At 44.5% G+C, this 26902-nt stretch overlaps 1 protein-coding gene and 1 long non-coding RNA gene across 4 annotated transcripts in view; one reads left to right on the plus strand and one right to left on the minus strand.

Annotated features, from left to right (window-relative positions):
* The window catches only part of WDFY2 (WD repeat and FYVE domain containing 2), a 59998-nt gene extending 36263 nt beyond the window's left edge, over positions 1 to 23735 (plus strand). For all 3 annotated transcript variants that reach the window (XM_035323474.1, XM_035323486.1, XM_035323478.1), the window contains exons 3-12: positions 1270 to 1343; positions 7138 to 7192; positions 10581 to 10731; positions 12573 to 12685; positions 13612 to 13738; positions 16483 to 16588; positions 19807 to 19908; positions 21391 to 21521; positions 21820 to 21928; positions 22616 to 23735. In XM_035323474.1, coding sequence (XP_035179365.1) covers positions 1270 to 1343; positions 7138 to 7192; positions 10581 to 10731; positions 12573 to 12685; positions 13612 to 13738; positions 16483 to 16588; positions 19807 to 19908; positions 21391 to 21521; positions 21820 to 21928; positions 22616 to 22645 — 998 coding nt within the window. In that variant the 3' untranslated portion in view covers positions 22646 to 23735. The remainder of the gene's footprint in view (positions 1 to 1269; positions 1344 to 7137; positions 7193 to 10580; positions 10732 to 12572; positions 12686 to 13611; positions 13739 to 16482; positions 16589 to 19806; positions 19909 to 21390; positions 21522 to 21819; positions 21929 to 22615) is intronic.
* Positions 18715 to 18964, minus strand: LOC118165492. The gene is made up of 2 exons (XR_004750075.1): positions 18825 to 18964; positions 18715 to 18789 (listed from the first exon to the last, which is right to left on the minus strand). It is a non-coding gene; the product is annotated as an uncharacterized LOC118165492 (long non-coding RNA).
* Positions 23736 to 26902: the final 3167 nt, after the last annotated feature.

Here is a 26902-nt window from a genome sequence, read left to right on the forward strand (position 1 = left end):
CTTGTCCTTTAGGAAATGTACAAGGAGGATACCAGGGGGGGCTATAATGAGAGTAGATTTTAAAAAAAAAAAAAAAAAAAAACAGCCACCATAGACTGTCCTCTTCTTGATATAGCTCTGTGGTCAACTAACGAGGAAGAACAGCTGACTTACGAAGTGTTTATTCCTAGGTGAGGCATTGCTCAGATGGAGAATATACCAAGTACAGGTTACGGGGAAAGAAGGAGCTCCAAACATGTTAGTAACAGAAACACTGCAAGTAATCATAATGGAGACTTGAAAACAAGGGGTGCAGGGAGCAGAACTAAAAGCACATCTGACTGTACTCTATATTTATCACAAGAATATGGTTTAGAAAACACGCTTATCACTGCAGAAAGGGCAAGAATGCCTGCCCCTAGCTACCTGTGGCAACTGATGCTGAAAAATGATTACTGAAGGTTTTGTTGGGACAGCAGGACCCCCAGCTGCACGTTGTTGTGCTGAGCAGCAAAAACAATCCCTGCCTTCTGAAAGCAGCTTCACAGTTTCTCAATTAAACCAAGCATAGCTCTGGAGTTTTTACAAGAAAAGTCTGTTATACCCCTGATACATACCTTTCCAGGTCCTCGAGAGACTGACTGACTTACGTGCAATTTAAGAGTGTAACCTGATGTTTATTAGAGTATTATTGATGTCAGAAACGATGGCTAGTTTTCAATAGAGTCTGGGCTATAGTATGTGGTACAGTAATAGTGTTGTTTGTGGTCAAACTAGAGTAGGGGGCAGCTGGACTCACAGTCCATGTCGGATATTGGCTGATAGTTGATTTCTATTAACGTTGATTCAAGCCAGCTTTCTTACCGCAGGTATAGGATGTGAGCCGCTGACATATTAGAGTGCTTTCTTTTACTGTTACCAAAGTAAAACAAAAACAGCAATAGCAAATTACCTACCTAAATTATTCAACTAAGATTCGTACAGGAATGTCAGGTACTGCTTATATCAAGACATCAGCACTGTTCCTGTATGACATACCTCATGACTGTTTTCAGATAACTTTAGTAAGGAAAAATGAAAGAGCTGGAGCAAGAAATAATAGTTATTCCGTGTCCTAGTAGGACTGATTGAATTGCACAAACACTGTTTTTTTTTAAATGCTTGTCTATTAGAAGGGGGCAAAATGATGAAGCGTCACGAAGCATGCTAGCTACTTTTAGGCTTTCCAGAACTTCAAGAAAATGAGAATCGCAGTTTTGTTAACTTCATCATCATGTTCATTTTTTTCAGCTCCATGTTCATGCATGTCTTTTAACCCGGAAACCAGAAGGCTGTCCATAGGTCTAGACAATGGTACAATCTCAGTAAGTACATACAAAGATTTCTAGTTGAAATGCTTCCCATGTGTGCTGTGGTGAGGATATTTTTGCTAGTGTTTGGGAAAGATAATTTTTACTGCAAGTGGAACTGAAGCTGTAGTGTGGAAAATGGTAGATTATTGCAAATTTTGCTCCAACCCTCACATAGAGACTGAGTGGAGTTTGCAATAAGTTTGCAACATTTATTAGGCAACTAAACACACTGTCTTAATTTGCATATATCTTAAAAAAAAACACCAACAACAGAAAACAGCTGTTGTTATATTAAATGAGTGCCTCGTTAATCATGTAATACCAAAGTTTTCTGAAAGCAGCAATTAAGAGAGGAAAAATCATCTTCTGAGAGGAAGAAGGTGGTTTTCTGCTCCATATTTAGCTGCTTTTCCAAATTTCAGGGTTCAGATTTTGTTTTCCTTCATAGGAGTTGGCAGTGCTGTTGCTGAAAGATTTGGTTCATTAGCATCTAAGAAAGATCTTTGTACATGGAAAGGAAGCAGGATATTAAAACAAGAGTCTGTCTTTTAGATATGGGACAGAGAGTAGCAGTTGATCTTAATCATTGGATTTTTCATGTAGGATGGTTGATGAAGTGCTGTGTCACCCTGTAGAAGGAAGCCATGGGTCAGAGAGGGTCTCACCTATGCCTCATCAATAGACTCCTCCTTCAGTTTAAGAACATTTTATCCTCATTTCAGACTTTTACTATTGTTGTCTCTGCCTTACGGGCTTTATAACTGAATGGATGTTTGCAGCTTGACATAAAGGCAGCTGTCAGCACTAAAGCCAAGATGGCATTTGGGAATGGATGTGTGACCCTTTTAGCTGTTGCCTGTGAGCTGTATCAAAGATGTGAAGGTTTTGACCCATAAAAATATTAATGGCTCAGCACCAGCATCTTTGGGTGCCTGTAGGAGATTTCTCCATTTGTATCTAGGAGGTGGGACAGCTGCCAGAGAATTCCCTGAACTTCTGAAATTCCCTCCTTCCCACTCTCTGAAATAGCTTTAATTTTACAGTCCTACTGGAGACATTTGCTTTTACCAGGCCTTTGAGGAATGTGAAGGCGACTGTAAATAAAGCATTTAAGTACTCCAGCTCAATGGAAGAGATGTGTCCTTTGTCTTTGGGGCATTTTGCTTTGAAGAGTCAGAGAGTCTGAATGGAGTCAAGTATTTTCCATTCTAAAAGTAAAGAATGTGAATGAGATATGCAGATGGTAAAACAACATGTCACTTAGGGTACTTATACTGCCATATCTAAGGCAGATTGTATTTGTTGCCATGCTGCGCTTTTCTTTTCCCCTCTTCTGGATACAAGTATGTAAGACGGGGAAGGGCTGGTCTGTGTTGCTTCATTTAGTCCCTCCTAGCTTTAGACAGTTGTGCGGTGGAGGCTTTTGCAGAAAATATGCTCCACAAATCTCCACAAGCAATTAAAAGTTTCCCTCTGTAGCAAACATAAGGCTTGTAAGAAAAGCCACAACTGTAATATGCTATACAAAGTGCTAAAGGAACAAAGGACTCCTGGTGAGGGCTGCATAAGCTAGCATAGTTCCCTCATTGTCAAATGAATCTTTCTGCAGTGAGAGGGAGTCCTGATATTACTTTCAGATGTAAATGGGGATAAGAAAGTGAAACTGCCTTTTACATGAAACTGCCTTTTACATGAAACTTTTGAAAGTTATATGGCTTTTGGTTAAGTCTGGTGCTCCAGAAATGTTGATGATGCCTTTCAAGATGGATGGGCAGCACTGCTATTGTCAGAGAGATGTTCCAGCATTGGCACCATGAAGTGAGCTTTTGTGCCCTGCTTTTTCTTGTGAAGCAGGGTGACAGTTTTTGCTCCTACGAAGATGAAGAGATTGTTTTCAACCTTTTAACTTCTCAGCATGAAGGCTGCACAAACATTTGTGCAGCACAATGTACTGTTCTCTTGAGTGAAAGTTTGTCAGGCATCTTACTTGAAAAGCACTGCAAAACCAACCAACAAACATAAGGTCTCTTGTGATCTTCATATATATATGTGTGTGTATATATATGTATATATATATGTAATGTACCTTGCAATCCCTTTTGGAGGAGAAATGGCACTCTGTTACTTTATGTCTTTGGGACTGTCTCTTTTTGGAAGCCAAAAGATGCTACAGTGGTCATAAATTCCTTGCTCCGAATGGGAGGAAAAATACTTTAATGGGTGCAAAGTCTCTCAAGAAATCATAATGAAAATCAACAGAGGAAAGGTTTATCGCATGGAATAAACAGGAGACTTCCATAGCCAAGACGTAACTCCTCACCTAATTTCATCCAAAAGTTAGCTTCCTAGACAAAGTCAATCACTAGGCTCTGCCACTGGCAGAGAGGTGAATTGCCTTTGGAGATACCCATATTATTTACCCTAGAAACTGTCTTAGAATGGCATAAATCTCCCTTCCTATTTCTGGGAAGATTTAACTGAGGCATTTAGTTTTTAAATAGCCAAAGCTGAATGACAATGATCTTTCTGGCCCTGCATGTGTCCAGCCGAAACTATTACACGCTTTGAAGGAAAGCTGCAAGGAAAACAGGGCATCAGAACAGCCCCTGCAGAATTCTTCCCTGGGGGTGGCACTTAAGATAGATTCATTGTCCACATTGTTTGATCTTGCAGGTACTCACAGGTTTGCTGTAAACAGCACTTGAATACCTAGGCTCTACCTGCTGGTATGCACCTCTGCCACAGTGGGAAGTTTTGTATTTTTTCCCTCAAGAAAACTACATAATAGTTTCTATCCTCTTCCACTTTTTGCACTTTATAAAGTGAAAACACTGTAATCATTTTTTAGAGCTTTCTTTGCAACAGATGTAGACATGGGCTCTGACAGCAGATTTAAGGGTCTTCATTCTCCTCCATTTAGGAAGCCAGTTTGCTGTTCTCTGGCAGACGTGGTGAGAGCGCTGTCAGTCACTTGTGTTAATAGGATGAAGTCAAACCTCTGAGGAGATCCACACTGCGCTGTCGAAATGGCATCATCTATCAGAGCACAGGCTGTAAATTCCCTGGGGTGGAAACTCAGTTGTGAATGGGTAACACATGGCTAATATATAAACATTATTGACTCTCGGAGGGATTCAGCTGCCTGTGCAGAGGTCTCTTGTGCTGTTTTGTGATACATCGCCTGGTATCCACCTGCAGCTCTGGAAGGCCATGGCTCTCCTTTAGACCTTGGGTCACATCAGTCAGCCCTGTGGCCAAGGACTCTGAAAAGGCATGCGCCTGAGTATGGGTTTTGTTTATCTTAACAGGAATAATTAATGTTAAAAAGATGTAGTCAGTGTTTTTGCAGTGCAGACAACAATGTATGTGCAACGGGGCATGAATTTCTGGAGCAAGGTGCCCCGTGTTAAAATACCTGTCTGTTGACGTAACTAAAACATTTGGCCTTGAGAGGGATGGGGGAATGAGGGCAGTGGAAGAGCATGTGACAGCGTACAGGGGAGCAAGAAGGAAAAGAACCAGAGGAAGATTAGGAAATGCAAAAACAAGGAGATGCCTCTCAAAGTAACATGTGCTTTCAGGGGAAAAAATGAGAAGCAAGAAGTCTTCTGGGGTCATAAAAGAGAACATATGATATCCAGTATTCATGTTATTGGGACTGTGTTCATCTCTTTGTAAGGAGTGGTGTATCAATAGTATGGAACTGTGGTTAGCATTGCAGCAGACATAGCTAGTCAATACTGGGGTAAGCCTTGCTAGTTGCACTTGTGTTTTGATTCACTGCATTGCAGTGGGGAGTTTCAAACACCTTTTTCAGTCTTCCACTGCAGGTAGCTGAACAGAGTGGCCACATCAAGTTTGTCAAAAGCAAAATGCCAAAATGAAGTGAGAATGCAAACCACATTCTTTCTCTCCTCTGATGCTCTGGTCACCAGCATCTGTGCGTCACCACAGTGAAATCTGGGGGCAGTACCGGTACAGGCACACCGGTGGGGAAGGCAGACACAATCTCCCACTACACGTTGCAGCAATTAAAGCTGTTGTTTTTAGGTGACGACAGCAGACAGTTAATGTTCGTAGCAAAGCGTGTTGCTTCAGTTGGGCTTTGTAGCGAAGCATTTCATGTGGTGGCTTAACATTCTGCGGGCGGTGCTTAATGAAAACCACTTCCCCCATAAGGAGGCAGGGAGGTGCAGCAGAGCAGTAGCGCTCTGTAGTTCGCAGAGTTAAGGTGACCCTGGTATACAAAGCCAGCTGACTTAATTGATTTGTTGCTGCTGTTTAAATAACGCTCCCTATTGTAGGCCTCGGCTGCCGGAGGAAAGCTGAAGGGAGGTAGATCAGAATAAAGGAGGGGAAGATGAAATAGCACAATTCAAGAGAACGTATTTATAACTAATTTACAAGCAGAAACCTAGTAACAGCAAAATACATAAATGCCTCAACCCACTCACAGTCGTTTTCCTGGAAGCTGGGCTCTGTAGCTTTTCAAAAGATGGCTATGGTAGCCTCTCCACGTTGATGCCCAGCATTAGGTATGATGTGTTAGGGATAATCCTGGTGCTGGAAAGCCATGCTAATCACCTAGCGACCCCACAGGAAACATGGAGTGACCGTCTCTGTTCCTGTTTAGAAAATGTGGGTAAATATCAGCTTTTCAGTGGTTAGAATGTCTCCTCATGCTCTTCTGCACTAAGCATTTGGTCTGCTATAATAATAGTCTGTAGGCTCATGAAGCCCAGTCCTCTCTACCTGTCTGCTGCACAGTGCTTTTGGCAGTGCTTATACATGAATATTTCACAATTGTGTGCTTTAAAATTTATTTTATCTTGTGTTTAATGATGTTCCTCTTGTTTTCACTCTCTTTCTAGATTAAACAAGTTAGGTTTTACTTCTGTCCCCTAGGGAGATTAGCCCAGGGAGTTTCTGTATAGATTGTTTATAAATAATTAATACGATGTGTTTTCAAGCTCCTTGTTTTTTCTTATGTTTCTCTGAATACGTGTGTGCACACAGATACCTGAGAGTGGTTTGAAAGCTAATTCATGTGGTGGTGCCACAGAGCCTACCCTTTACCTGTTTTTTTCCTTCAGAGTGACATTGCAGGGGTTGTATTGTGGCACTGTTTCCCCTGCCCTGCACAGCTCCCCTCCCCAAAACAAGTGGCAGAAACACTCAGGTGCTCCTTCAGTGCAACCACATGGGATTTTTCCAGGAGCTGAGACTGCCATGCAGACTCTTTACTGCTGGTTTTCATCATTCCCTCCTCTGAAAGCAGGATCAGTGGTTAAACCAAGGCAGCAGGAGTGCAGACCATCTCCCATTAGGTGTGTCTGAACTGCACCCCCATCCCAGGTTATTGGTATGTAGTTTGGAATGAGCAACTTCAGGGGGAACTCACACATATTTAAATTGATTTTCCTGTGTGTACAGGTTGGGGTGTGCATGCACATGTGCACACATGCAGATATAGCTGGATGCACATACAGATGTCTGCCCAAGCGATCCTGAGACAGGGGGTGTTTGCTCTGTGCCAGCCACTTTGGCCAGCTCGTATAACTTATTTTCATTAGTTCCTCTCTCATCTCTACCATTCTGTTCAGAAGCTTTCTTAGGCAGTTTTAAAAAGTGAAATAACTTGAGGGGTTTCTTTTAGATTGAGGTATTCAGAATTAGCAAAAGTGTAGATAGTACTGTGGTTACAAAGGGAGAGCTTACGTTGGTAACAAATTCATGTGAAAACATTCCCAAACACTTCACATAGCTAAGCACTGTTTCTTTGTTTTGTGTTTTTCTCTTCCTTCAGGAATTCATTTTATCAGAAGATTACAACAAGATGACACTAGTGAAAAGTTACCAGGGTAAGAACACTGATCCATGTTAATGAGTCTGTATTGTCATTAATTTTTATTAAAGTGCTCTTAAGGTCTGTGAATTGAAAGAAGTCTCTTCTACTGTGATTTTGTTTTTCAACTAATATAAATGTTGTTTTTACCAGTAGATCAATAATGTGCTTTGTTCTGAGATTGCAAGACTTTTAAATAAAAGCTATTTCATGTTCCATGTTTCATTTTAAATGTTCCTTAGGAATATCATTCTAGACAGCAAACAGTCCAAAATCCAGGCTGTTTGGAGGGAAGGGGAACATTAATTTTTAATTTTTAGTAATATACTGTGTCTAATGAAACAATTTAGAAGACTTCAGAAGATTTAAAAGATGGTTACCTTTTAGGGCTGAAGCATTTAAGACTGTAGCTTTTGGGGTCAGTCTGGTTATATTTCAATAAATGTTTGTTTCAGTAGTCTCAAGATTATCATTGGATACCTGTCATAGTAAAAGGCCAAGAAATATTAATCCATAACTTCTCTAATTGCATTCTCATATTCATTAATGTGATGCTTTAAGAAGCCTGGGTATTTATCCTTGTTAAAATTCTAAAGGATGCTGCACTTGGGGTAGATATTCTTATAAAAGTAATAAAAGTAATAAATACATGCTACAGTTTATTCTTTTATCTCCTTTGCTATTAGACTTGGGGGATGTATGGTGAGCATTATGCTTCTGTGTGAAAGTCTCTGTATGAAAATCATAAGATTGCTGCAGTCTTGGTGTACAAGTCTTTAGTATCTGAGTTTATGGTTTGCTCCACAGTCACCAAAGTTTGACCCAGCTGGGTTTCATGTTCAAATTGTTGCAATGCAGAGTCCTATTACCTGTTCTGCAACTCCCTTTGCAATTAGCTTACCCACTTGCATGCTTGGATTTAATCCTGCAGGCTAATCACACCCTAGGAAGGGTGAGCTGTAGCCTGGTCTTTTCTGCATGTTTGCCCATCTTGCTATGTGATGTTCTGATGGATCACAGAAACAGATTTCGTGCTGTTGCTAAACCGGTGTTCAGGTGCTGCTGTTTGGGGCAGTTTCTGCACAGTGGTGTGGTGTACAGATAGCTCTTGCTTTCCTTGATCCTTTGAAGCAAACAAACCAGAAGGGACAACTCTGTGCAAGGTACTGGGTGCACTTCAGCAGCTTGGTGCACAGCAGTAGGTTCTTTTTAGCTGCAGGACCTCCTTAAGCCCCACCTGGCTGTCTGTACAGAGCTTGTGTGCAACAACAGTGTGCAAAGCTTTTCTCCTGGTGAGACCAACCTGGAGGCAGGAGGTGTTGCCATGAAGGACTGTTGTGCCAGCTGGTCCAGGCCCACCAGGATGCCATGTAGCTCACCCTGTGGGCAATGGGGAAAACAAGGTGCTGAAACATGGACTGGGACACGTCCATTCTGAGGCTGGATTTGGTGTGGTGCAGCTGGGGCAATGCTGGCTGTGATCTGTGGAAGTTTTGCTGCAAGGTATTCCTGGAGTCATGAAACCTTCCCTTCCTCGAAAGAGATCAAAATGCAGAGATTGTGGATATGACACTGTTATTCAGTACTCGGTGGGTTACGGGACATTGGCCTCCTACAGGAAATGACTCCTTTCTTTGCGTGGAAAGGAATGTTGCCAGCTCCTGCTTTTCCCTTCCTCCTCATTTTATTATTACTTTAATGCAAGATTGTTCTACTAAGTGGGATTTCAAGACCTATTTCAGCCCCATGCCTTCTGCATCCTGCCCATGTCAGTAGTGTCCCCTGCCTCCTTGCTCTCAGGCCAGCTCACCCCACTTCCTGACTACTGCTTTCCCCTACACATAGCCTCTTCTCTTGGGCTCTTCTTCCACATGTTGAGCTTTTCTGTGTATCCCCTTCACACTGGAAACTGGCAGTCCATCCCTTTTATTTATTTCTACTAACTTTCACTTCTCTTCTGTTGTTTGCTGCTGATCTTCATGTCTGTATCTTTCCCTTTCCCCCAGCAAAACCTCTTGCCCTGCACTGTGCATGGCTACGTGCTGGCTGTGTTTGTTGCCTTTTTTCTTCTACATACAGCGCACACCCTCATGCCTATTTTCTCCAGGCATGGCTCTTCCCCATTCCATCTTCTCTCCAGCCTGCTCCTTGCATGATGTTTGCTGCTGCTTTCTCTTAGGAGTACAATTCAAATCAATTTTTTTCTGCACACCAGCAGTGGTCAAACCTGTGAATGAAGGACCAGCTTTCTATTTTACCGCTTCATGTTCCCGAGCCTTTACTAATCCTAGGGCTCAGACTTCTTCCTTGCCCTACTATCAACTTCCAACCATCTGAAATTTTACTACTTTAAGCCTTGCATGGGCCAAATTCCTTCAATTTCAGTACCCAAATTCCTGTAGGGTAGACAGCAATCTTTCCATATTGTTCCAAGGAACTTTTTCTGCATTCAAATGGAGGGTTTGGGGTGGTTTTATGCTTCCAAAGACGTTTAATCTTTCCAGAGTGTCAGCTTTTACACAAACAAATGCAAGCAGCCTTCTTTGTGCAACACATGTTGCCGGGTCCCAGAACAGTAATAAACCAGTAGGCCTGTGGATTGAGGAGCACAGCAGTCACTGTTCATTTACAGCTGGGAATAATTCAGCACATCTTTCAAGCCACTTGTTTTATTAAAATGTCAGCTCAATCAGCACTTCTCAACCAAACCCACTGGTCATTCATACAAAAAGCCCTCTGTACAAGCCTGGGTTCCATTGCTTTAATGAAAAGCTTTTGAGGGCTTTATTTAGGTAGCAGCAGCTATTTATTCGTTCAGCTGGTTTATTCATCTTGCCCAGCTGTGATCTTTTCCTTTTTTATTTGTTATTTTTCCCATTTTCTTTTTAGCTGATTCCCATGCAATGCTACAGCTTCCCCCTGGTGTCGGGTTGTGCCTGCACATAACTGCTCGGCTGCTGGGGTACCACGATGGGCAGCCCGCATCCACCAGAGCTCACAGCAGGAGGAGCAGCAGCATACTGCCGTTTGGGCATCTGCTCTGCTGCCATAAAACCAGCTCAAGATGGGTTTAAATAGAGCCTTTTCCACACTGGCTGCTTTGTCGGTGATGGTACAAGGATGGAAGGAAGACTTGGGCTACCTTAAAAGATAGATGGCTACTGTAGGCATGGAAGGAATTAAGTTTTGCTTCTCTTCCTCATAAAAACATTGAATGTGCAAGGGAAGAACCTTACAGGCTTTCATGGTAGCTCATATCAACAGGATTATTGATCGTGAGTTTCTTCTACAGGGAAGGGCGAGCAGATGAGCAGGGAATGGCAGAGCTGGGTACAAGGGGTGCTGTTTCTTCTGCCTGCGTGTTCTTTGCGGTGCAATTATATGTCTGTCTGCTTAATTTTCAGCTCATCAAAGCAGGGTCATAATGATTCTGTTCGTCCTGGAGATGGAGTGGGTGCTGAGCACCGGACAGGACAAGCACTTTACGTGGCACTGTTCGGAGAGCGGCCAGCGCCTGGGAGGGTACCGCACCAGCGCGGGGGCCTGTGGCCTGCAGTATCCTTTGCTGAGCTCTTTGGCACTTAAACGGCCTTTTTGTTTGTTAGCTTTCTTTTTTATTTCCCTAATTGTCCTCCATCTTTAGTGTCCCGTGTAGGTTCAGTGTATTGTAAGAGAAACCGTTACCTAAAGCCGATTAAAAAAAAAAAAACAACAACCAACAGCCCAACACTAACTGTTCTCCTTGCCTTGTCTCCTTAATACGTGGTGGCATATTTAGGTCTAAGCATTTCTGAGCAAAACAATGGGCAATCTGCAACCTGTTGTGATCTGCTATTGTAATAAATAAGGACAGGGCCTTCGTTCAAACATGCAGTGCATTCTTTTTTTCTAAAAATTAATGGTAGCAAAGTAGGTCGGCGATCGGGTCAGTGTGTGTGTCTGTGCATAGTAAGAATTAAATGACTTTAATATGAAATAATGAGTACTTGTCCTTCACTCTGGAACAGCCCACCGTGCATTGGGAATTTGGGCCAACTAAAGAATAAATGGCTCTAGAAATGGCACTCAAGTGGCTTATTCACCTAGAGCTGCCCCAGCTGCCTGACAATAACAGAAATATTAATTCAGCTTTATTGCAAATGAAAAGGGAAGTAGAAAAGTATGAGCTCTTAGGCTGAAAGCAAGGGCTAGCATAAACAGACCTTTTAGTGCCCCGTAGCATATGTGCTAGAGATGATGTGGGTTTTGCTAGTTCGTGAGAAATGAGACTGACTCAAAATTACACTCTGAACAAGGGAAATAAAAGCACTTGCATTATATCTTCTGATTGAATGAAGGGCAAACTAATCTAAATGGCATAGTGGGTGAACTCCATTTTTAATGAATTAATTAATATTTTAGAAAGTGTGATATAGAAATTTGCTCTGCATTTCCTAAAGCTCTCTAGAGAGCAGACTGGTTCAAGTGATTCCAAATTTTGGAGGATGCTTTAATTTGTGTCATCGGGTCGTGCTGGTAGAGGGCCGGAGAATTGACAACCATTGACAAATATTGCAAAAAGCTTGGCAGAACCAGGAATGTTTGGGTTTGGTTGTTTGTGTTGTTTTTGTTGTTGTTTTCCCCAGTGTCCTGTCTGCATTTGATCAATGTGAAGCAATTTATCCTTTAATATGCAATACGGAATCTAAGTGTGCGATTAAATCAGATGAAGAGGTCAGAATCTGTTGAGATAGATGGTCCAGTAGGTGGCTGAACGGGTCTGGATTTTATTCAGTTAAGAATATGGTGTGTGATACACCTGATGTAGCCAACACTTCCCCAAATATGACATAAAGCATAGACTGGCTCTTGCAACGTGAGCATTGCCACCGAATTGCTGTTAAAAACCATTTATGGAGATAATCTTCTGGAGGACTTCTATGACACTGGCCAGTGGTCTGGAAAAAAAGATTAGAGTTTTCTTTGTATACCTAAATATAACAAAGAAGCAGGAAACAAGTAACAGTTATTTTAAACAATTTAGTTGAAGGAAGAGGACAAATGAACACCATCAGACTCTAGCACTTAAGCTAGAGAGCCTGGGGAGATGAGACTCCTCTGTTCGTGGGAAAGAGCTACTTCCAAGGCATTTCATAATTTGTGTTTTTATTATGTTATTATATCCTCAGGAATAGTCTCTTTTTTCTTGCTATTTGGTTTACTCAGACTGCTTTATTAGTATGAGCAGCTATGAGTCTGATATCTAAAAGTACACCCTGAATACCTCCTTCAAACTGGAGCACTATTCATGAGGTTGCAGTATACTCATGGTAAAAGCATTAACAAGTCATGAAAAGCAGTGCATAAACCAAAAAATGTGTGTAAATAATGTAGATTCCTCAGCATTTGTCCATCAGATTTGATGTGGAAACTCGGCACGTGTTTGTTGGTGATCATTCTGGGCAAGTAACCATACTCAAGTTAGAGCAAGAGTCCTGCAGCCTTGTTACAACATTTAAGGGACACACAGGTAAGGCTTGAGGAGGAGACCCTATATGTGGTTCTCATCTGTGCTTGGCATCACGGCAATGTAACTCTCCTGTGAAACAGTAAATAGCATGGAAGGGAGCTCAAACTGTCACTATAGCTCAGGGGAGTTTGTTCTTTATTGGTGAAAACAAGAGAGGGATTAGACATCTGAAAAGTGCAGAAAATACCCCAATCAGTTACTGCTAATTAAAGTAGAGTGAGGACAAAAGTTGCAGTAACTCTGGGGGGTGGAGGGGAAAGACCCATATTGGTGGACATTATTGCCCAGTTGGGATGTACACATCTCGGATGTGCATAGTGGAGGTGCTGAGTGGTTGTTTTGCTACTGGGGCTTGTGCTCCATCATGCTTTAAAAACAGCAGCCCTGGGATGTGAACTTGCTGTCTAACAGAAGAAATTATCATTCCTCAGCACCTTCCCTTCATATCCCTCCTCTGTGACTGAATGCTAATAGCTCAAGCACAGGGCAGTTCAGTCCTCATGCTAAGATACTGTGAAGATTTCTGTAGATTTCCCACTTCCTTGTGAAGATTTCTGTAGATTTCCGACTTCCTTCTGTTTTACTGTAAAATCTGTCACCTGGGAATGGTGGAGATGAAAAGCTGTGCAGTCACACCGTGACCATCATATGGTGGCTTTCCTTCTGCTGCGCTCTGCTGCTCAGTGGGTTCATCCACACGAGCAGCAGCTGAGCCCTCTGGCTGCAGAAGAGCAGGGTAGGGCTTCAGTAACATTCCCAGGCTGCTGCTTATCAGATGGCCAGTACAGTGGCTGCATGGCCCTTGCTAAAGAAACCACTTTTAATCACTCTCTCTTTGGTTTTGGCGATATCTTTAAATATGTACGTATATATTTAGCTGCATTCTTCTCTAATGAAATGACTGTTCTGTGCATCTCTCATTTCAGGCGGCGTCACTGCTCTCTGTTGGGACCCAATACAGCGAGTTTTATTCTCAGGCAGTTCTGATCATTCCATTATAATGTGGGATATTGGAGGAAGAAAAGGAACAGCCATCGAGCTGCAAGGACATAAGTATATTCAAAGCCCTTCCTCCTGTTTTTTTTTTTTTTTTCTTTTTTTTTTTTGAGAGAGAAAAGCTGAAGGCAGAAGCCACATCTGGAAACAGAAACAGCCCAGAGGTTACAGCTTTTACATGCCTCAAGCTTGTATGTGTGACTCCCTGTGGTCCATATACAACCAGAGTAAATTGCTTATAGTGAGTTTTTCAGTTTGGTGTCCACAGTCTGCTTTAAAAGTCTGCAAAGGGCAGTGAAAGAAAGCACAGTTACCTACGGTCCTGAATGTGTTATGTGAGAGTGCACCTCTGCTGGAAAGGAAGGGTCCTCAAATGAAAACAGCTGCAGGGAAATTCTTGCTTTTAGGTGTCAGGTTCTTTGGTTCCCCTAGAGGGAGCATCAGGCTTGGACAATTAGTTCTGTTTTACTCCATGCTAACCGGGTGTTGTCCGTTTCACTTTACCTCCAGCCTGAATTACAAGTGATGTGCTTTACCCACATGGGCCTTCAACAGCCCTGTAATACAAAGAGCCTTCATCTCCGCATGTACAGACCTCACACTTGCATTGTACAGTAGATGCATTTGAAGAAGGGTAAGCCTGTGCTGGGTGTTCATTAGGCTAGAAGTAGAAGGGCTGTAGCTGCAATGACTTCTGAGCCTTTTAAATGCTGGCATACATGTGGGACTGGCATGCCAGGCTTAGGTATGGAGAGGCTAAATCCCATGGTGGTTCTGGTCTGGCACTATTTAGAGCTTCTTACATATTCATACAGTTCCCCTGAGGGATGCTGTGCTCTGCTGAGTGGTTTGGTGGGGCCACTGGGATTTCAGAGCACTGCAGAGTTCTTGTGGGAATTCCTAGATCACTCCTGAACCCTAACACTGGCGCTTGCTAATGCACTTCTGCTATATTTATTACTGTGGAAATTAGTTCTGATACAAAGTTAGCCTCTGGATCTTAATCTGTAGCATGGCTGTTGGCTGGCTCCATGCAGTATAGAGACCTGGTCCTAATGACAATGGGAATCAGGAAACATTTCACTTAATGCAGGTCAGCACTGTGAAGGTAGGCTGAAGAAAGAAAGAAGTAAAAAATACTTTGTGTGTTTAAACTGTATTGTTTCTTAAACACTGGGTTTTCTTTCAAAGAAGAAGCAAAAGCACCTAAATCATCCACCTTACCTTGGGAAGGCTTAGAAACGGTTCAGCAATTCCTTTATTATTTTTGAAACTCTCCATGCTTGTTAGTGCTAAAAGAAAATCTTCAGCAGTTCTTCAGTGCTTTGTTTCTAGATGTTGGAGAACGTTACCAAAACACAGATCACAGGGTGGTTGAGGCTGGAAGGGACCTCCAGAGATCACCTGGTCCAACACCCCTGCCAAAAATGATCATGTAGAGGACATTGCATAGGATCACATCCAGGTGGGGTTTGAATATCTCCAGAGAAGGAGACTCCACAACCTCTCTGGGCAACCTGTTCCAGTGCTCTGTCATCCTCACAGTAAAGTTCCATTCAGCTGGAACTTGCTCTGTTTCAGTTTATGCCCCTTGCCTCTTGTCCTGTCTCTAGCACCACTGCAGACAGCCTGCCCCATCCCCTTGACACCCTCCCATCAGATATTTATAGACATTGATAAGATCCTCTCTCAGCCTTCTCTTCTCCAGGCTCTCAGCCTGTCCGCATACGACAGGTGATCCAGTCCCCTCATCATCATAGCAGCCCTCCTCTGAACTCGCTCCAGTAGCTCCATGTCCCTCTTGTACCGGGGAGCCCAGAACGGGACCCAGCACTCCAGGTGTGGCCTCACCAGGGCTGAGCAGAGGGGGAGGATCACCTCCCCTGACCTGCTGGCAACACTCTTCTGAATGCATCCCAGGACACCGCTGGCCTTCTTGGCCACCAGGGCACCCTGCTGGCTCACGCTCAGCCTGCTGCCCACCAGGACCCCCAGGGCCCAGCCTGTACTGGTGTGTGGGGTTATTCCTCTCCAGGGACAGGACCCTTGCCCTTGCCCTTGCCCTTGTTGAACTTCATGAGGTTCCTCACTGCCCAGCCCTCCAGGCTGTTGCCATTCAGGTAGCTCTGAATGGCAGCACAGCCCTCTGGGGTATCAGGCACTTCTCCCAGCTTTGTGTCATCAGCAAACTTGCTGAGGGTGCAGTCCGTTCCTTCATCCAAGCCATTGATGAAGTTGAACAAGACTGAGCCCAGTACCGACCCCTGGGGACACCACTAGCCAGCTACAGGCCTCCAACTAGATTGCACCACTGAGCACAACCCTCTGAGCTCTGCCATCCAGCCAGTTCTCTGCCCACCTCACTGTCCATTCATCCATCCCGCACTTCCTGAGCTTGCCTGTGAGGATGCTGTGGGAGACCTCTACCAGCCTTCTGAAGAGAAGCCGCCTTACCGGGGCACTCAGATGTGAGTGGGAGAGACGCTGCAGTTGCAGCCCTGTTCTGGCTTCCCAGCTCAGCTCCCAGTCTCAGGAGCAGTGAAACCAGTTACCAGAACAGGTCCTTGCTTTTGTGGATGCTGCCCAGGTGAGCAATGCTCTGGCTCTGGTTCCACCTGGACAGCAAAGACTCCAATTTACATCCAGTGAATACCAAGAATTTTAAAAACAAAGGGAAAAAAAATCAAAACACAACAGCATACGGGCAGATGGGTGATTTATATTGCTTTATTGTACATTTTGTGTTTACTTTTTTGCAAGCCTTAAATGGTTGATTACTAACTGTCTTGTTTCTTTTCCAGTGACCGAGTTCAGTCTCTGTCCTATGCTCACCACACTCGGCAGCTCATCTCGTGTGGTGCCGACGGGGGAATCGTTGTCTGGAACATGGATGTTGAGAGACAGGAGGTAGGGACCTGGTTCTTGCTGATTCTCCCTGAAACTGTCTTGGGAAGACGGGGTCTTTCTAAGGTGTGCAGCTTTCCATTCAAACAAGATCATTCCAGGCATTAAAAATGTTGTTGGACATGCTCCAGTTATTATACAGCAATTATGCCATGCCTTTGATAATATGGTACAGGGGAAATTATCTGGCAGAAAATGTGTATTAAGTAAGCTGCTAAATGGTTTCTGTCCTTTACTGCTCTGAAAGACATCCTCTGAGGAGGGTATCGTGAGATGTTCTGCTTTGTTTTTCAGGACATCATGAGAAATATTCCAGCAGTAAATGGATAGATTGTTTATTTTTTTTTTAAGGAAACAGAATAAGAAAGGCCTTTGTCATCTCTGGAAACCTGCAACCCAGGTGTTTTTTTTTTTTCCCTTATTCTTGTTAAAAAGGCATTTAGTTATGGCTTCAGTCTCACCTGCTACCAGGTCTTGCTCCCTTCTGGTATAAACACACATAACTGGATAAATGATGGCTTTGGTTATCCAGACAGTAAGATTTCACCCACGCCCTCCCAATTCCTTTCATGCTGCGTGGCCAGCAAATGCAGACAGGTGCAAAAACGTACCCTGGGTCTTCTCTGCTGTGGGAGCTGCCTCCGCTCGACAGCTTCGAAGACCTGACTCAGCGGGGTGATCGAGTGAGTCAGGCTTCAGCCCTAGTGGTGAATGTGGCACATTCTGGCAAAATGAGTCACGGCAAGCCTCTGCTTTCCTGCACAGAGGCAGCAGCCGTGCTTAGTGCTGTGCTCTATTCCCACAGGTGGGCAAGGCTGCGGGTGGGCACAGGCACCACGAATACCCCGAATGCCCGCGGTGGGCGGGTTGGGGTAAGGAGAGGTTAATCCCAGCCAGCGTGGGGCTCTGGCTGCAAGGGATTCAGCTGAAAACACGCTTCTGGGTGCATTCCTTCGCCTCATCCTTTTAGCACGGCGTGGGGAAGACCGCTGTAATTAGAGAAAAGCGAGGAGGGATAAGGGCGGTGAGTTTCTCCCAGAGCAGCCTGTGCTTGTAGCAGCACCGTCTGTAATCAGCTTTGCTGCCTCTCCACGAGGGTTTTGGTCTCCCCGAGCTGTGCGTGTCTCCCTTGAGCAAGGAGGAACGATAAGTGGAAAATTGGATTTTAAAACTGACTGAAATAGGCCTAGGCAAGAACCGAGCTACTCTTGCTCCCTTTTTTTTATGTGAATTAGCATTCCAGTTGGCTCTCTTTAATTGCTAATCTAATGGCCAATTATGTCATCAGCTCCAAATGGGAAACGAAAGCAAAGCAGGTTCCTCCCTCCCACCAGATGTTTCCTTCTTGCTGCAGCCTGGACATCCAGAAATGAAAACTTTACTTCATCCAGAAATTAAAACCTTACTCATCCGCCGCATTCGAAAGGCTGCAGGAAGGGGTTAAGGTTGGTTTGTTGCAAAACAGAAGTGATGTGAGAAGACTGGTTAAAGAGTGGAGGAGAAATATAATTAGCTAAATGAGGGCTTAGTAGCAGGTGCTAATGGGTGCGCTGCTTTCCCTGGCTACTGCTATTTGGGCTTCTTCTTGTTACCCGTAGCACCATAGGGTGTCCATTGTGCTAAAATGCCTCCAAAAGGTAAACCTTTGAGATCTTAGCACCAGTTCCTGTTTGGGGGTCCTACAGCACTTTCTTTTGGATTTTTGCTATGGTATTTTCCCCTGGTTTAAGTTTTTTTTCCACTTGATGTTTGCTCGGCATTCACTTTGATATCAGGTTTTCCCACATCTCTGAGATTTCATTAGAGTGAATTAAGCCATTTTATCCCAATTCCTTATTTTAATCTTTATTTTTAAAAGCAGTGAGAAGGGGACATCTGAAAAACGCTAGCAGTGTGTCTCTGTTTGATTACAAAGCAACTCCTTGTCATGAGCAAAACATCTTTTTCATGTTTAATGTTCGGATGCTGAAGAGATGAAAACTTTATTCATGCAGATCTGTAGGCATTAATCTAAAATGCTGTTGTGGGTAGAAAAGACAGATTTTCCCTTGCAGGGTGAACAGCCTTCAAAGTAACTGACAGAGGAAGCCGAAGCAGGCAGTTGCTTTATTGTTGGAGGTCAAACCTGCTGTGGGAGTTGAGGGTCTCCATCAGCCTTACCTTATCTTTGCCTCGCTGTCATAGTATTTAGGAATATGGAAATACTTTCCTGGTATTTAGGAATATTAGTACTAAATACTAATTAGGAATATTCCTATAATAATATTTTAGGAATATTAATACTAAATACCGTGGGGAGAAGGGTTGCATTATCCACCAGCAGCTCAATGCACGACACATGTCAGGGGATCCAAGTGTAGGGGAGGTCGTTTGCTCCCTCCACGAGCCCCCCTCCATTTCAGGCATTTCCTGAGATCTTCCCGGATCTGACAAGACTTGCTTCCCTATGGGGAGTCTGTTCCTTGCTGCTCTTCACAGCAAAACCTGGCTGCAGGAGAGAGAAAGGCCTTTGTCATTTTCTTTCTTTTTCTTTAAATCTTTTTACCCTCTTTAGCCACAGCGTGAGTGCCAATCCTTGCAATGCATTAGGAAATGGAAGGCTTTCCTTTCATCATCTTTGTGTGAAAACAGGGAAAAAAAGCTGTTCTGGGTTTCAGGCTTGTTCAGGAGAACCTCATTTTGCCTGCCTTGTGTGATTTGCAGCACAGATACCTCTGACAGCAGGAACGCCTCTTACAGCATTGAAAGAAAGAAAAGGAAAGGAAAGAAAGAGAGGGAGAGGTGGAGGGGGAAGCCACATTGCAGATACCTCCCCCTTCCCTCCAGATAAGTAGCTTGGCTATTGGAAGTACTCAGTGCCTCCAGTTCCTACCAGAGGCATCAGCAGATGGTAAATGCTGTCCAGACAGGACATTCATTTTTACACGCCTAATTCCAAAAGTGAAGAGATGGGGGGAGGTTTGTTTCTTCCTGGGTTATTTTTAGGGTCTTATAATCACACTCCGCTTCACGTGGTGGGTGAGAAGTGTTCCTCCTGTGTCCTTCAAGGCTCAGAGCTAAGCCCAAATAGACGCCCCCACGAATAGGTGAAATGGCTTCTTGTGAAGATGGTTTTTAATCCAGTTCAGTTGACAACATCACTGCACCCCAACACATCTCTCTTGTCCTGTCTCTGGGCTCTTACAGAAGTTTGTTGCTCATTCCTTCTGTTTGTGTTGCAGACCCCTGAGTGGCTGGACAGCGACTCCTGTCAAAAATGTGACCAGCCTTTCTTCTGGAACTTCAAGCAAATGTGGGACAGTAAGAAAATAGGCCTCAGGCAGGTTTGTATGGGTCCTTGGGTGTGTTAATGTGATGCAGTTAGGCTTCTTCTCTCTCATTATTATTTTATTATTATATTTATTATTTTTCTCCCTAGCAGCTTGAGAACTTGCACTTTGTTCTTCTGCTGAGTGCTCAGCAGTGAGCTGCCCTCAGTGATCAGGCTTGGATTTCTGGTTGGGAGGAGCACACTGAGAGCCAAAAACCTGGCCTGTCAGATGCAGGAGCTTTTTCTCCCTTTTTTCTTTTGCAGCCAGTTCCAATAGCAAATGCACATAGTAGAGCCTGGGCTGAATAAATTGTTTTGGGGCTGTCTGTAGCTTTAGCCACGTGGGATTTTGCTTATTGTCAGTTGAGTCTGTTGTAGAAAGAAATTTGCAGATGATTTTTGGAGATTGTGCTGGAAGCAAAGGTGTTTTCAATGGGCTTGGGTAAACATCTGTAACTGCTCAGGCTGTGCTGGAAATTTAGGCGTACTGGTCTGCCTGGAACACGCCGCTGCATTTCCCTGCCCAGCAGGAGGGGGCCGTGGATCCCAGTCTTTTAGGAGCAGGGCGTAAAAAAGCTGGAAGAGATGCTCTTGTGGAGCTTGAAAAGTTTTGAAAGTCTCAAAAGGTGTCTGAGCCACAGCTGAGCTGCCTTTTCCTCTTTCTTTATGCGATGCTCATCACTACAGAGCCTGACCCTGTTACGGCAGGCAAGGCAGCCCTGCAGTCCTACACAGCCAATCTATGAGAAAACACAACCTTGGCTGAAAGAGGCCAAGGGGTTGGCTGAGATGATTAGGTGATACGTGGTAGAGGAGAGGCTGGAATGAGGCTCTAGAAAGATGCTGCAGCACCGCAGCCCTGTCCTGCTTTGACCTGGACATCCTTTAACACGGCAGGCGTTGCCCAGTGGTGGTGTAGTCCTCTACACACCCAAAGCGAGTCTCAAAAGATGGGCATGCCTAGGGCAGGTTGGACGTTCTCCTCGTCCTGTCTTCCCATCTCTTTCTCCTAACAAAAAGAGGACAGCTTGGACATCTTTTTTCACCCTCTACCCTGTTGAAAACCCGCTGTAACACTGGTCACTCGGTGAAGAAATTGTGACCCACAGATGCCAAGCACCCACTGGGGAGGAAGCAGTGGTTCCCTGGGCCGTGTGTGGTGTCACCATAGAGCAAGGGGGAGGGAAACAGCCCCCTCCCCAGCCTCTGTGCAGTGCTTTATCTGCCAGTTCCCAGTGTCCAAGCTGGTGATCAGCTGCTGCTTGTCCCAGGCAGAGGAAAAAAAAAGTGTTTTTTTTGGTTGGTTGGTTTTGACCTATTTATTCTGAAGCCCTTGCCCATTTTCCTTTGTCTCCCCTGGAAGTGTAGCTTTTCTGTTTGCTGCAGCCTCAGCTGTGTCCTGCTGAAGTGAGATGGTAGAGGCAGCAGGACACGAGCAGTGCTCTGTCTCTGGGCTTGTGGCTGAAGAAGTCTTTTTGCCTGTTGTCTCCAACAGCATCACTGCCGCAAGTGCGGGAAGGCCGTCTGCGGCAAGTGCAGCTCCAAGCGCTCCTCCATCCCGCTGATGGGCTTCGAGTTTGAAGTGAGGGTCTGCGATAGCTGCCACGAGTCCATCACGGATGAAGAGTAAGTGTGGACAGCCTGGAGCAGGAAAAAACTCCTCATCTCGGAGCGCCTGTGGGGCTGTGGGAGGGAGCAGCCGGTGGGGTGGCCCCTGAAGAAGGGGCAAGAGAAGCCCCTGAAGTCCCTCACAGACCAGGGAAGGGACAGAGGGACGTACACCCCCGCTCTTATCATGCAGGAGAGGTCTCAAATTGCAGTTTACAGAGAGGTTGCTGAGTCGCTGTCTTACAGAAGCACTCAAATGCTTATTTGAAAAATCCTGCAGACACATTTTTTGCTGATGTGGGATCTCTTTCTTCAGGCGGGCACCCACAGCTACTTTCCACGACAGCAAGCACAACATAGTTCACGTACACTTTGATGCCACCAGAGGATGGCTGTTGACCTCGGGGACAGACAAGGTTATTAAGGTAGGAGTGAGGAGATTGCTCTAGCTCCTCTGTTTCATTTCCCCTTTCTCTCCCATGTGGATCCACGTGTGTCCTACCCGCTGTCTTCCACTCAGAGCCCCCTCTCACCAACTGATGCAGTTCCGCCCAGTAAAGAGCAAAGAGGTCCTGGTCTGTGAAGTTCCTGCCTGAAGGGACAGGGATGACACTGCAGCAAAGTCAGTGCTCACAGTGACTTCTCTTCAAGGAAGACAAACCGTGTTTTGATGTGGCTAATTAGTTTGTGTGGCCAGGTAAAGAAAGGCCCCACAGATGTCAAATCTCTGTACGGAGACATAGCTAAAATGATGAGTAAGTTTATAGCAAAGCTCTAGCAATTGAAAAAAGAAGAAGAAATGAAAAACAAAACAAAAACCCAACCTCATAATCATAGTATGACTGCTTATCGTTCAAGTCAGCAATATATTGTGGATTTTTTTTTAAGCTTCTCTTAAAGCCAGCTATGAACTCGACTTATAAAGTGTAAAGTGACATGAGTGTTAGAAAATGTTTGTTGGACCATTGGACCTGGTGCATCCAGCTCTGGCCAAGTAGCCTCCTGTAAGCAAAAATAAAAAAGTGCAGATTACTTAGATATGACATTACATCCTGTATTTTATTATATTTTGCCACTATTCACTATGTTATTATATGTTGCTATATCAACAGCTGTGGGATATGACACCAGTCGTGTCTTGATGATGCATCAGTGGAACTTGAAGGGTGATATTTACAGAAGAAACAGATTTCCTAACCCTAATCACACTGCAGAAGATAGATAACGCTGGGCGCATACAGCGGATGAGAAAGGAACTAATGTGTTTACAACGATTTTATGTCCTCTGCTTGATCAAGGCTGAACATTTGCACGAAGACTCTTTCCACTTACTCTCAAAATATCCAAGAAGGTATTTTTTTAACTAATGGTTTGTACGATCCCACTTCGGTTGTCTTGAGTTTGTTCAGAAAATCCGTGTGCGGTGCAATTTTTAGTTTTTTGTATTTCCTTGTGTCAGGATACTTGCTGCTTTGTACAGAGGGTTCTGGGTTTGTGTCTCACCACGTACGTTTTCAGTATCGACAGACTGCATAAAGGCAATCGGCTCTCCCCACAGCGAGCACCTCTCTATTTGGGATGTTCCTGCTGACGATGCTCTCTTCCGTAGAGGAACTCCAGGCGCTGTGCTGCACATCCTCTGCGTTTGATGGACTTGAAATTCCTAAAAAGGGCTCTGCCATCCACTTGTCTTCGCAGGCACCAGCCGGAGAGCGCTGTGTTGTTTCGCAGGAGCTGAAGTGCAGCTTCCAGCCACTCTCCTTGCTGCAGAAGTTGCACAACCAGGGGGCCAGGTTGCATAGCAACTAATTCCTACAAAAGCTGAAATAGTTTTCCAGCTCAGAGCATTGCAAGGAGCACAGAGACCTGCTCTGATGAGGCTGCAGGCTGATTCAAATGAAATTATTGACAACTGTGAGCAGCTTTTGGGAGGGTGTGCATGGGGGCGTGGGGAGCGCATCTAAAGCTGGTCTGGGTCTGAAAAGTCTGTTTTACCTCTACCTCTACCTTGCGCAGCAACATTTCAGCATTTATATCTGTCTGTGTTGTTGAACATGAATTTGTTTTTCCTGTTTTCCATACGGTTAGTCATATTTATTTTTTAAAATGCTGATGGTTTTTATTAATTTCCTCTCTAGATCAGAAACTGATATTGCTGAATGACACCCATTGTCCTGTTGTCATATTTGACAGTTTCTTTTAAAAAAAATAAAAAGTATTTAAAAACCTGGATTACTAACCTACCATTTTAAAAGGAAATTGTTGAGATGAATAAACAACAACAACAGAAACCCACATTTTTTTTTTCCAGAGGGATGTTATCTGAGGAGTCATCTTTGACTTCCTCTACATCCATTTCCGAATTTAACACATTATTGCCAATGCTTTTGGAAGAAACTGGCATGGAACCACAGGCTGGGAGTTTCCTGTGTCTCCTCTTTAAGCGGGGTTGTTGGTCCCTACCTGCCGTGACGCAGCAGGTCGGTGGTGCTCAGTCACGTCCCGCTCTGTACTTTACTTTTCGCTGCAGAATGGAAGGTCAGGGTGTCTACCCTTACAAAGCACATTGCTACGTAGAGAAGAGCTTTAGGCTTCCTCATGAGAGAGAATGCCAAAAGAAAACAAACCTTCTCCTTTGCTTGCCTGGCAGTAATTCACTTTCGAGGAAACAAAAAGGTAAACACAATCCATGGCGTTAATCTCAGACTGATGAGCTGCCTCCATAAAGAGTGCATGGACCTTCACGTGTGCGTGGTGTGACAGCTACATATTTTCAGGGACAATTCTCTATTTATACAAGCCATAAATGGGGCTTAAGCATTCTGCAGCTGTCTGAAATGATGCCACCCTGGCTTTCCTGGTCATACAGCCTGGTGCTGGTTACCTTCCAGGCAGCATTGTTTAAATCCTATTTTCAAACATAATTCACGTAGCACTAAAATAACTTTTTCCTGCTTAAATGTTAATATTTTTATAAGCCCGTATATATTTTTGTAAGCCCGTATACTTTCTTTCCTGGTGACTGGACTTCAGAGCAAGGTTTGTTTGAATTCCTGCAGTAAACTCTTGTCCCCATCTTCTCCTCCCAAGCAGTTGTGGTTTTGGTGTTGCTTATGGGTGGATGTTGGCTACGCGAGCCCATTTTGCAAAATTTCCTCTGTTATTCTTTCCAAATAAACTATCTGGAGGGTTATTGAATTTAACATGAATGCTCTGAAATGAGTGTTTACCAGAACTGTACAAAGCTGACCCATATCAGGTCAGACTGGTCATGGCTTAGAAAATGATACAAGCTGAAAGGGAAGCTGGGGAGGAAAGCAAAATGTTTTCCTTTGCTCTGACCTTTAGAGCTATAATGTAGAGATATGAAGGGAAAATAGGTCTGTTTAACAATAATCCCTCTACATCCCAAATGAAACGAGGAGGGTTTGACAGTGGGAGAGGTAAAAATGCCAACCTCCCTGTCTTGGACTGTTACTGTAACCATGTTGATTTCTTTTGTCTTCTAGATCAGTACAAAAAGGGATGCCTGTTGCCTGGTGCTTTTCTTTGCATTATAGTTGCCAAATAACGAATCTGAGCTGGTTTTCAAGAATTACATTATTTTGGGGGGAGGGGGAGAGAAGGGAGGGATGGGGGGTGCACTGTGTTTTGGTACAGATGTAAACTGTGCAATGCACCCACACACACGGAAGCAAAGCAAAGTCTCTCATCCCCAGGGCTGCTGAATTACAGCGGCAAGCTCTTAGTGTTATCTCCTGCTGTGCCCAAGGGCGCACAAACAATGCCAGCTTTCCCCTGCTCTTCATTTTTATAAAATTTGGTTTTCGCTTCTCTCTTAGCTGGTATTTCTCTGGGGGAAGAAGCAGTGTTTGTCAGAGAATCTACCTGCCCTTCCCGCTCCGAAAGTGAGCGGTATCTGTCGGGGTCGTGCGGGTGCTGGGGCAGGACTGGGCCACGCACACAGCGCTTGAACAGCTGATGTGAGCCCTGTGTGTTCCAGGCTGAAGGGAGATGGACCCAAGCACTGATTCTCTCCCCAGCCCCCAGCTTCAGTCCTTTTAAGCTGAAAATAATTAAGGGAAGGGAAAAGTATGTGGGCAGTGCAAGGATGGCACTGACCGTCCAAGACTAACGCCATGGTTAGATACTTTAAAACAGGGTAAGTGCACAGGGCTGAAAGTCTGGCAGTGTTAGAACAGTGCTAGTGTTAGACCAGTTCTGAATGGTGACAGTCGTGTCCTCATCTGGGAGCACTCATTTAGAGTCACTCATGACAGTGAAGCCCAATTGGCCTCCCCAGCTCATCCTCTTGAACTTGAGGATATCCTCTTGAGGAGGATGTCACTGTCAGAAAGGAATAAACAACGTTTCCCCCAGCTCTCCGATTCTGGGCATACTGGAGAAAGCGCAGTGTAGGCCCACCCAGGTGACGAAGGGCCTGGAGCACCTCTCCTGTGAGCAGAGGCCGGGAGAGCTTGCCATCTCCTTCACTGCAATTCATTGCAATTTCTGCTGCGTGGGGACACTGAACTCAAGACAAAATGAAAACGAGAGAGACCCGTCTACCAGCAAAGTGTTTGCAAATACATATTATATATGTATATGCTAGGAACGAACATTATCAGCACACCAAAAAAAGCCAGTAGTGTTGAAATGAGTGTTCACCAGAACTGTACAAAGCTGACCCATCCCCTGTCCCAGCCCTGGTCAGGATCCTTAAGCCAGGAGGAGCATGCAGTTGTTCTGGTGATGGGGCGGTAGATGAGTCTATGAAGATCTAACTTCAATTTCTCATTCTTTGTTTTAGTTGCCCGATAGCAGTGTTTATCTGCCTCAAGCAGAGCAGTAAGAAATGCATTAGATGTGGAAGCACGTTGATATTTCAGTGATGGCAGGGAGCCGCATCACTGCTGAGATGGTGCTGAGAGGTGTCAGGCATTATGGAGATGTTCCTTTTGCCCTTCTCCAGCTGTTTGAACTTTCCAGGCTTCTTTGCACAATTTTTTCACCCCTGTTAACTGAATTTGGCATTTTTGCAGATGCTAACCAAATACAAACATTTTGTAGCGGGTCAGGGCTTCCTTCAGATGTGAAAGACCCATTGCCACCTCGACTGCGTCCTGTCCCAAGAAAATTCTGTGGCATTGCCACCACCGAGGTATCTAATAAAATTAACACCAGTTTCAAATTAGTTTCTTGAAGCTTTCACCACTGGTCTTGATGTTGAGTAAACTCTATTTCTTCTCCTCCCACCCCGCCGGGAGCCCATACCCCAGTTCCCTGGCTTACAGCCTGGGGCAAACCCTGCTATCGCTGGTTTGGGCACCGGTTCCCTGCACCGTGCCCATACACTGCTGTAGCAATGAGGATGTACAGGATGAATTTTTCATCTTGAC

This window comes from Oxyura jamaicensis, chromosome 1 (genome assembly GCF_011077185.1).
Source record: "Oxyura jamaicensis isolate SHBP4307 breed ruddy duck chromosome 1, BPBGC_Ojam_1.0, whole genome shotgun sequence".
Classification (NCBI taxonomy): Eukaryota; Metazoa; Chordata; class Aves; order Anseriformes; family Anatidae; genus Oxyura; species Oxyura jamaicensis.